This window comes from Panicum virgatum, chromosome 3K, assembly GCF_016808335.1.
Source record: "Panicum virgatum strain AP13 chromosome 3K, P.virgatum_v5, whole genome shotgun sequence".
In the NCBI taxonomy this organism is placed as follows: Eukaryota; Viridiplantae; Streptophyta; class Magnoliopsida; order Poales; family Poaceae; genus Panicum; species Panicum virgatum.
Window position 1 is genome coordinate 42743239 of NC_053138.1, and position 10981 is coordinate 42754219.

General features: G+C 43.5%; 1 protein-coding gene and 1 long non-coding RNA gene across 3 annotated transcripts; one reads left to right on the top strand and one right to left on the bottom strand.

The window, feature by feature from the left end:
* Positions 1 to 261: 261 nt before the first annotated feature.
* Positions 262 to 3175, bottom strand: LOC120699224 (protein S-acyltransferase 18-like). Of its 2 annotated transcripts, none has more exons than XM_039983137.1 (9): positions 3017 to 3175; positions 2805 to 2918; positions 2336 to 2698; positions 1957 to 2025; positions 1781 to 1852; positions 1548 to 1676; positions 1380 to 1460; positions 1076 to 1234; positions 262 to 993 (listed from the first exon to the last, which is right to left on the bottom strand). In XM_039983137.1, exons 1-9 carry the CDS (start codon positions 3110 to 3112, stop codon positions 514 to 516), a joined length of 1563 nt encoding a protein of 520 aa, XP_039839071.1. In that variant the 5' UTR covers positions 3113 to 3175; the 3' UTR covers positions 262 to 513. The 2 variants fall into 2 exon arrangements, with proteins under 2 accessions (XP_039839071.1, XP_039839072.1); XM_039983138.1 differs by having other exon boundaries at positions 356 to 990; positions 3017 to 3146.
* Positions 3176 to 4731: 1556 nt separating this feature from the next.
* LOC120699225 lies at positions 4732 to 8867 on the top strand. The gene is made up of 6 exons (XR_005685321.1): positions 4732 to 5180; positions 5690 to 5793; positions 5898 to 5976; positions 6735 to 6824; positions 7407 to 7807; positions 8614 to 8867. It is a non-coding gene; the product is annotated as an uncharacterized LOC120699225 (long non-coding RNA).
* The last annotated feature ends 2114 nt before the right edge of the window (positions 8868 to 10981 follow it).

The window sequence follows — 10981 nt, forward strand, 5'->3', positions numbered from 1 at the left end:
AAGAACCAAAATTGATGACCTTCTATATATCACCTGTCGATCATCAAGATGCTTTTCTAGTTTCTACTGAATTGTAGCTGGACATGCGACCCCTATTCTCCTTCTCCAGGCGGGACGGATTCTGTCTACAGGCTACAGCGCCAAGCAGATCCCAACACATCATGTGATAATATCATTCCTCGCAAAGAAAAAGTGACAATGTCATATACTTGTTTCTATTTGGCCGAAATGCTCAAGCTAACGGGAGTGAACAACCACAGGACAGACCATGCTCGCTGAAATTCATTTACCTCATGGAAAAGAAAGACCACATTGCTTCCTGTACTCAGATGTTCAGAGATCGACGCAGAGCAAAGCAGCAAGATATAACTTTGTATACACCACTGGCTTCAACGAATAAACGAATCTGAGAAAAGTGTGTGCAATGGGCTAAGCAAGCGCATAGCACACTATTCTCAGAGACCATGAACCAAAAAATTTCAACGAATGTAAACATACAGTATGCTACGTAAATTATGACGAAGAGCCTTCGTCCTCAACACCCTTCATGACAACGGAGCACAGCACCTGCTTCGAGATGTGGGTCTCCAGCTCCCTTGATACCTCGGCCAGCCTCAGGTCGAAGTTGCTGCGGTACCGCTGGGGCTTCGGAGATGATGACCCCGAGAACCGCCTTCTGGGGCTTGAGATCCTCACAGCTGTTGGCGATCCTGACAGCCAGCTCTTGGTGAAGGCCGGCACGATCTCCTTCCCAGTTGTAATGTGTTTTCTCTCTGGATTCAAAGGGCCACGCTTGATCTCCACTGGCAGTGGTTTCATCGGTGAGGTGGGCAGCTTCTGTCTGATCCGCTCGCGTGCATGCTCAGCTGCTGCCATTGCCTTCTCCTTGCTCATCTTAATCAACGTCCATGGGTTGATTTGGATGTTATCTTTCCTTCTGGATGCATCCATTTTGTTGCTCTCGATCCTGATCGACAACTTTCGAGCACTCTGCTTTAGATTTGAAATGAACTTTGTTATCAAAGGATCACTGAATAATACCAGCACAACAGTCAAGTAATTCATTGTTTCTTACTTCATTCCCTTCATCCTTTCTGCAAAAGACCCTTGACAGGAAAGATGGCTTCTCTGGTGAGTCAAAGTCGATGCTCTCATCAGAATCTGAGTCTTCAAATGGATCAAATGCAGCTCCTCCTTCTCTCATTGCAAGAATGTAGTCATAGGTCCTCATGCCCTGCAGTGAGGATATTCAATTGCTTTCAATTTCACTTTGCAAAAAGGATATACAGCAATTCTGAACCTGGCATCTAATACAGCTATTGAACTATCGATATGAATGTCTGTTGCTGAACATTATACTAGCAATACCAGTTACACACCTTTTTGATAAGGACCATGTGGAAGAAGAAGAGCTGACCCAGAGCTGCGATACTGTATAATGTGAAGATAACAAAAGCCATCTATGGAAAAATTTGCAATTCAAATGTTAATCTTAGAACTTAATACTGAAATGACGTCTAGTTGCATGTTGCATCCTGATTACTTACCGATAATGCTGCATGAGCTCCTTTTGTGAGTCTAATGTGTAGCCTGTGCTCCATTTCCATTTTGACTCCTCTGCTGTCAACAAAGCAGCGAACGAAGACTGCAATTGCCGTTCCTCCCTCAATAACAAGCTGATCACAGTGTAGGTCGGTGTAGCTAATTATTAGTTAACAAACCCAAGAAAACTTGGATATGAATAGTTGAATAGAAGCTCCTATAAATTATTGGCACCTACCATCAACAGGACAAAGAACATGAGCAGAATAAATGTTGCATAGTTCCTTCTTCCAATGCAATTGTTCAGCCACTACGTGAAACAATCCATAAAAGGTTAATTCATTTGGAAGTCTAGGAGTTGGGATCAAGTCAAGATTTGGGGATTATAAATGAAATGCTAGTTCTAGCAGTTACCCTGCAGTGGTGATCAAATCCATCAACACAACGCTCACAAGTCTTGCAGTGCTTGCTGCGCAATTTAACCTGTAGAATATTTTCAGTCCCGTTTAGATTGTTGGGCCATTGCTCCAAATGTCCAAACTTCAGCATTTTACAGGCATTGCAAGGGTTGAATTCACTTTAGCATAGTAAGAAAACTACAAACTTTTGGAATTTTCACACAAAGATCATTTCAAACTTGATAACAAAATTCCCAACCATGGTATTTAACAAACAGTGTCGGGATTCAATTCATTTGGAACTAGTCCATCCACATCGGACTAAATGAGGGCATTTGCTGCAATCAGAGCGATATCACTAGCAATGCGCAGAGGGGAACAACGGAAGCCAATACCTCGCAGTCGCAGATGGGGCAGAAGGAGATGTCGTGACCGTCCGTGGTGGCGCAAGGCGAGACGATGTCGTCGAGGCTGGTGAAGGCGAAGGGAAGCATGGGGTCGAGCTGCACGCTGGTGTTCCACTGCTCAAGGTAGCTCCTCCGCACCCAGCGGTTGGTGACCCACGTCTCAACCCGCCGCAGCAACCGCACCGCGTACCGCCACAGGATGTAGCCGTACCGCAGCCGCGGCAGCCTCCCCGCGCCACCATGGCCGCCGCCCCGCGCGAGCTGCCGCTTCCGCTTGTCCTTCTTCGCTTCCGTCCAGTCGGACGGGTCCACTGCCGTGCAGCGCACGTAGAGCGCCGCCGCCGCAATGGCCTGTAGATGGAACAGATCGGGAATTCCGCACCAGAAACACGAAGGGGCGCATAGAAAGGCAAAACAATTGTGATGATGCCATCACGGCTGGGAGAGATGTGCGAACCGAGAAGGAGAAGGCGCCGAGGAGGATGTTCCCGGCGAGGGTGTTGCCGATGTAGGGTCCCAGGACGACGTAGAACGCGGCGACGAGGAGCGCGAACACTGCCGCGCCCACTAGCTGCACACGAACGCGAGAAAAACAGAGGCGACGGTGAGCTTCTCAGGACGGCACGGGGATGAAGGGGGCAGAGAGCTCTCCGCGGAGGCGGGGCGGACCTGGAGCGGGTGTAGGGGGAGCTGCCATCCGTGGCGGCGGCGCCAGGGCTGCCGCTCCATCGCCGCCGTCACGACGTCCCTGTCGCCGCAGCCCATCGGTGAGATCTATCCAGCGCCGCAACTGAGAGCTGCTCTGCGCTCCGCCCTCGGTCGGGTCAAGTCAAGTGGCGTGCGAGTGGGCGGTGTGTGACTGGCGCGTGGGCCCGGGCCGCCGCCCGCAGCAACGGTCGGCTGCGTCCGTCCAACGTCTTTCGGCGTTTTGTTTTGCCCTGGCCCGTGCGCGTTGGTTTCGAAATTCGAATCCCCCTACGCGGGGCTTGGGGCTACGCGAGGGGCATCCAAAGCTCGTTCTTTTTTTTTTTTTGTCCTCCGCGGCTCCACCCCTATCCGTAGTCTTTCCGTTCTCCCGTTCTCCTCTTCCCACTGAACTCACACTAGGGTCCTGTTTAGTTTCCACCCCATAAACCTCTAAACAAAAAAATGTCACATTAAATATTTCGACAAATGCATAGAGTACTGAATGAAGTCTATTTACAAAACTTTTTACATGGATGAGCTGTAAATCGCGAGACGAATCTAATGAGCCTACTTAATCCATGATTTGCAACAGTGATGCTACAGTAATCATCCGCTAATTATTAATTAATCATGGATTAATTAGCATCGTTAGATTCATCTCGCGATTTATAACCCATCTGTGCAAAAAGTTTTGTAAATAGACTTCATTTAATACTTCAAATTAGAAAGATTCCATCGCAAAATTTTTTTGCAAAACATCTAAACACGGGCTAGCTAGCGGTGCCGACACAAGCGCCGGCGTCGATTCCTCTGTGAGGCGGATCTGGAGGGGGCATGTCATCGGGTGGGCGAGGCAGCCAGAGGCACGCACTTCAGCGCCGTTGTCCCGGAAGAAGATTGGGCATCACTAGTACAAAAATAATTTGTATTAACGTCTCGATTTTTTTTAAGGCGGATCAAAAAGACACTCGTTCTTATATATATGGGGGCGCTGGTATTGTAACAATTGAGCCGCCTCTAAAAATAGTATTTATAGGGGCGGCTCTCCCCACCCGCACACATTTTCAGAGGTGGCTGAGGGAGTGAGCTCAAAATTTTATGGTAAGGGCAGTTCCAATCCAAACTCTACCATGGAGTCTAAGCCTCCTACTTATTGTGTTTTGCTGATGTGGCAGTATGTTTATGGAAGAGAGAGGGAGAGAAATCAAGACTCCAAGTCTTATTTAGACTCCAAGTCTTCACGCAAATTAAGAATGAATGTGAGAGATACAAGTGGGCCATATAAACCAAAGTCACCCTGTTTGCTGCGCTGGTGCTGGTGGCTGGTGTTGCAGTGGTGTGAGAGAAAAATACTGTTGGCTGGCTGGTGGCTGGATACTAGTGCTGGAGTGGTGTGAGAGAAAAATATTGTTGGCTGGCTGGAGAAGTAGCCAAGCGAACAGGGTGAATAACACACTTTGCATTAGAAAGTATAATTTCTTATGATGGAGTCTTTGAGGTTTAGAGTATGCGAACTTCTCATGTGTCCGCCATGCCTTAATTTGGTTCAACTTTACGCCCACATCAATATCCTGTGGGGGTGGAGAGATTTTTTTCCACTTTGCACCGCCAACTCAAATTAAATCTCTTGACCCATTCACGTGCGTGGTCCCTAGGCAACCTTATCTCCCTCTCCTCGTTTCCCACGCCCTCACATGGTTACTGTCCACAGTATGTCTACAGTGTCAAGCAGTAGACATGCTCGTCCACATGGTGGCTGGATTCTCCGTTCTCCTCATCGTCTCTCTCTCTCTCCGATCAGCAGCGCAGCTTGGTGACGGCGGCGCGGACGGGTCTCTGCCTGGCTGATTTGCTCCCCACGTTAATACCTTGCCTGGCTCATCAGCGTCGGGGTACCAGGAAGCCGCGGGCACCGACGGGAGCGGCGTCGGCGGGAGCAGTAGCGGCAACGGCGGCGCCGGGAACTGGCTCCGGCTCGGCCTCGTCCCGACGTCCCTCGGTGCTGGCGCCGCGGGCTCGCCGGTCGGCACCTTCACGGACCGTGCAGCGAGGCCGCTTCCCCTGCCGTCACAGCCGCGGACGACGATGGCGGAGGCGCTGCCGCGGCCATCGGAATATGGTTCGTGCTCCGGACCGCACCGCACCGGTAAGCACACTAGCTTACACTACTACTACACGATGCGAAACATTTCGTGTGTTGCTCTTCTCTCACTCTAATTTTCCCCCAATTTGATTTGGTCCCTATTCTAGGGTTTGGCTTGGGGTTGATTGTCGTTCCTGGTTTTGATTAAGGATTATTAATTAGGCAATAATGTTATTATGGAATTAGCCAATTAGTGTATTTTTCTCATCTTCTGTTAATGGGCCATTTTGGGTTGGTGGTCTACTGATTTAGTTCCTGCTTGGTTAGTGTTAGAATAGGCTCAGACAAACCAATATTAGTGATTTAGTTCCTGTTTGGTACTAAGTATTGTAGATTGGGGATAAGAAGCAAAGGCCTTCTGTTAAAATGGTGGTTAGACAATGCCCTATTCATGTCTATTCATGTCATGTAACTTATAACTTGTACACATGATATATTAATTCTGATTTAGCATTTGCACACTATTGGTAATGAACTTTTTAGAGCCTATGCACTGAAGCAGACTTTGACAGGTCTTTGGATTTTCTGAGGGAACATGTCAAGAATATTGAGAAGAAATCTGCTACTACTCTACAAGATCCTCTAGAGATATTGTGTTTCTAAGAATCATAATCAGGTAGAACATGCAACTGAATCATGTTTTTAGTTGTTTTCCCAGACATTTATATTACATTTTCATTCATTTGTTTTAACTTGGTGGTGGTGGCTGCATATCAACAGTGGACAGAGCACGGCAACCATGACCTCTCTAATGTTCTCCCAATCCTCTCAGTCTGGGTCTTATGAGTTATGACGTCATGTTAGCATTCTTGTTTTCAGAATTCAGATATATTAGCACATTAGAACAGAGGATACTGAACTCGCGAAATGCTTAACTGATATCATTAAAATACCTAGGGAACATTAATCAAAATACTTATGATGTTAAAGAGCATTCAAAAGTACTAACCCATCCATTTTCTTTGGTGTGTAATTTACCTTGCACTTATTCATCTATTTAAAATTGCTAGTGGGGCTAGGCCTCAACGGCATCCGGACCACAAATTTCATCTTTGTAGGCAATATTTGCTAAATCAACTAGCAAATTATTCATTTTAGTTTCGCATTTTTGCACGAATTTAAACATTTTTAATGTTAGTTATTTTTGTTTTCTATTGATCAATTTTCACGCTTGGTGCTATTGTGCTATAGACTTGTGATGTTTTTAGAAGCATTGTTATTAATTTTGTAGTGTAGATGATACTGATCGGTTAAGCAATAGTTCATTCAAATATTGCTACATTAAATATTTTTCTGATCTAGGCAATAACACTTTTTTGATCTAGGCAACTCAATTCATCAGATTGGGCAACTTTTCATTCAGATATTGCTACATTAAATGTTTTCAGATGTAGGCAATAATACTTTTCTGATCTAGGTAATAATACTATTCTGATCTAGGCAAATTCATTTATCAAATTAGGCAACTTTTTCATTCAAATGTTTTTTCATATGAGTTGTAGAACTCTCTTGCCTCTTGCTTACTTGAAAACTTCTGATCTGTGTATGGTACTGTAGGTGCTATCCAAACGTCTTCTAGAACCTTTTCTGCCACATCTTCCAACACCCCTTCTACAAGTTGCTCAACAACACCATCAATAACAGTAGGTCAGTAGCAGCTTCTTAGATGTTAACAGCACAAGCATCAACATTTTGGGTACCACTCCCAGCAACTAGGCTGCCTCCAACATGTTGTTGTCCTCCATGGTTTTCTCTTGTAAAGTCGGTGGTTGGGTGGAATAGGAAGGATTTGCATTAACTCCATCTAGAAAATCGTAATCAAATTCTGGGGAGGCTCATCAAGTCCATGGTGCTTGAAAGCCACGTTTTGTTACCAAGCAGATTTGTATCTATTTTCTATCACACATTGCAGGCAATAATATGTACAATTTACAGGCAATAATATGTATACTTATAGGCAACATAGTGTATATTACATGCCAAAAAAGAATACTTTTTTATCCAAGTATTTTTTCCTGATTATCAAGCAGATTAGCATATTCTTCTACTCCCATTTTGTTATCAAGCATTTTAAAACACACTCCATTTGTAGCAAAAGTTAACATGCTAATCTGCTTGAGTACATTAAGGACAAAATTGAGTTGCAATCGCATTTTTTCCCCAATGAGTAAGCTAGTCTACTGTAACAAAGCTAACATACTGATGTTCTCAATTTCCTTTTTCTTGTAGTCAATTCTACTGTAAACACAAAGCTAACTTGCTGGATTGGGGAGGAAAGTAATTGCAAATGATCAGGGCACTTGACAACAACATCAAGCAGATTGGAAACACGGGGCAACTGAAGTAAATTCTTGCAGTAAACTTGCAGCAAATTTTCAGTGCATACAGATTTATGTAGATGTACCAAGATCAATGCATGAACCATAAACCCATACAACAACTTAAGTAAATCTGTGCATATGTACCCTTTTCTTGGTTTTTGTTTTTCTTCTCTTTGTTTGCCGATCAATCTTTGTTACTGCTGTTCATATCTGGTTGGGCAATTTTGGTTTTGTCGCCGTCATTTTCGTCAGGCATTGATGAGCAGTGGAGAGGATCTACTTTTTGGTGTCTGGAGGTGGCGCGTGGGGGTAAGCAACTTTAAACGGGGTGAAGAAACAGGGCACAAGGAAAGTGGACTCCAGAAATTGTTTTTTATTTGAAGGAGGGGACCACTGGTGGATGGCGCCAAAAGCACGTGGGAGGGAATTTGGAATTGCTAGATTAGGTAGAAATTGCCAGATTAGGTAGGGATGTATGGGTGGCTAAACTTACGGCCGACCGTAACAACACCATCAATAACAGTAGGTCAGTAGCAGCTTTCTTAGATGTTAACAGCACAAGCATCAACATTTTGGTTACCACTCCCAGCAATTAGGGTGCCTCCAACATGCTGTTGTCTTGTCCTCCATGATTTTCTCTTGTAAAGTTGGTGGTTCGGTGGAATAGGAAGGATTTGCATTAACTCCATCTAGAAAATCATAATCAAATTCTGGGGAGGCTCATTCAAGTCCATGGTGCCTGCAAGCCACGTTTTGTTACCAAGCAGATTAGTATCTATTTTCTATCACACATTGCAGGCAATAATATGTACAATTTTGAGGCAATAATATGTATATTTATAGGCAACATAGTGTACATTACATGTCAAAATAGAATACTTTATTATCCAAGCATTTTTTTCTGATTATCAAGCAGATTAGCATATTCTTCTACTCCCATTTTGTTATCAAGCATTTTAAAACACACTCCATCTGTAGCAAAAGTTAACATGCTAATCTGCTTGAGTACATTAAGGACAAAATTGAGTTGCAATCGCATTTTTTCCACAATGAGTAAGCTAATCTACTATAACAAAGCTAACATGATGATGTTCTCAATTTTCTTTTTCTTGCAGTCAATTCTATTGTAAACACAAAGCTAACTTGCTGGGTTGGGGAAGAAAGTAATTGCAAATGATCACGGCACTTGGCAACAACATCAAGCAGATTGGAAACACGGGGCAACTGAAGTAAATTCTTGCAGTAAACTTGCAGCAAATTTTCAGTGCATACATATTTACGCAGATGTACCAAGATCTATGCATGAACCCTAAACCTAAGATACAATAACTTAAATAAATCTGTGCATATGTACCCTTTTCATTGTTTCTGTTTTTCTTCTCTTTGTTTGCCGATCAATCTTTGTTACTGCTGTTCATATTTGGTTGGACAATTTTGGTTTTGTCGCCATCATTTTCGTCAGGCATGGATGAGCAGTGGAGAGAATCTACTTTTTGGTGTCTGGAGGTGGCGTGTGGGGGTAAGCAACTTTAAACGGGGTGAAGACATGTGGCACAAGGAAAGTGGACTCCAGAAATTGTTTTTTTATTTGAAGGAGGGGACCACTGGTGGATGGCGCCAAAAGCACGTGGGAGAGAATCTGGAATTGCTAGATTAGGTAGAAATTGCCAGATTAGGTAGGGCCGTACGGGGGCTAAACTTACGGCCGGCCGTAAGTTAGCCGGGTCCAATTTATATATATATTTTTAGAGGCGGGTGGGAGTTGAGCTGCCCCTAAAAATAGCTCACCCCCGTCCGCTCTTAAAAATATAAATAAAAATTTGAACTTTTTTTTCCTTCCAACCCTCCATTATTGGCTCGAGAGTGGAGCTCCCCAATATCTAAAAAAAGGGGAATGTTTTCAACTTGATTTCCTTGAAGTTTGGACCTCTAGGAGGTAAGTTGACGCTAATTCTTTGTCAATCCTAAGCTCTTTTGTTAGATTTGTGGCTCAAATGGAGCTCTATCTGTAACTAGCTCTAGATCTCCATGGTGTGGATTTGCCATTTGAAACACGATTTGGCTCAAACTTTTGGAAGAAGTTGTGCTATTTTAGTAGGAGATCGATATTATCTAATCATTTGGACTAGATCTATATGTTTTAGCTCATTTCTAAGTAAATTACTTACTAGATCTATGGAGACAAAAGAAGATTTGTTTTTTTCTTCCTATTTTTATAACATGCATGATAGATTTTTTCCAAGATATTGTGGTACAATAATAGGTTTGATTTTCACTTTCTTATTTAGTAATATTCAAAATACCTTTTTTCAATATCTACACTTATAGAGAAATATATTTTTAATGGTATTTATGGTTATTATCCTTTGAGAAAAAAATTTTATATTTTCCTAACTAATAGTTGCTTGTTTTAATCCATTTAAACTATTTGTTATTGTTCTGAGATGGATAGAACGTGGACGTACAATGCAAAAATGATAGACTCCTATTTCTGTGGAGAGCTTAATAAATTCATTGATGTTGCGGAGAACCACACAAGAAATGAGAAGACACAGTTCATATGTTTCCCATGCAATGCCTTTAAGAATTTGAGAGTATTTAGAGATTGTTGATGACCATTATTTTCCATTTTGACCGTCAACTTTTCGGGAATAACATGAGCTTTACACCATGTTCTATCCATATTTTACTTATTTCTAACAAGTACAACAAATTTTGGATGAGCTGTGGTTGCAAGAACTTATATACAAAAAATGAGCCAAAACCGAGAAAAACTCAGGCTGACCGACCTTACCTAGGCCGGCCGGCCTGGCACCTCAACATACCATGCCACGAAACTTTGCCAAAGTGATCATGAGCACAAATCCAAGCCAATTCAATTTGGTTCTGTCCAAAATTCACAAACAAAGACCGAAAGGCTTGAGCAATGGAAGGTTGGGTTCACTTTTAGTGTCCAAACGCACTTTCAAGACCTAAACTGCCTTGAGAAAGAATGTGCAACTGTTGATTGATGTGTCGGTGAAACGGAGGACCGAGATGAGCCAAATCTAGGCCGACCGGCCTATCAATCATGTGTTTTGGACCCAGTCTTTTTCCACCGACCTCCAGAATCCAATACAAGCTGTCCACAAAAAGTCGGTAGCCAAGTGGTGGAATCCCTGGGCCGGCCAGGCTAGGGGAGGCCGGCTGGCCCCACATTTCAGCGTCTCGAGCTCATCTTCGTGTGGAAGTTACGTCAACCAACCTTTCTTGCTTACAAGTGATGCCCCGGCCAAATACTGACCTCTAGCACCTATAAATAGCACCCCCATCCTCACTTGTACACGCACACCAAGGAGTTCTCTCTTCTCACCTTATAGATTTCTTTTATGGTTTAATGTAAATCTTCTGATAGATGTATCTTTTCAACTATAGCTCTGTTTTAAATGTTTCTTGTATTCTCGCGATTGTAGCCCCGAGCCCTCTCCTTTAGTGCGTTCTTAT

What these genes read in the sequence shown, in the direction of transcription:
- LOC120699224 (XM_039983137.1), bottom strand. Translation starts at nt 3,112, where the DNA reads ATGGGCTGCGGCGACAGGGACGTCGTGACGGCGGCGATGGAGCGGCAG. An exon ending in TGTTCTTTGTCCTGTTGATG is followed by an intron (nt 1,677 to 1,780) that starts GTAGGTGCCAAT and finishes CACTGTGATCAG; the next exon opens with CTTGTTATTGAGGGAGGAAC. An exon ending in ACATGGTCCTTATCAAAAAG is followed by an intron (nt 1,235 to 1,379) that starts GTGTGTAACTGG and finishes TCCTCACTGCAG; the next exon opens with GGCATGAGGACCTATGACTA.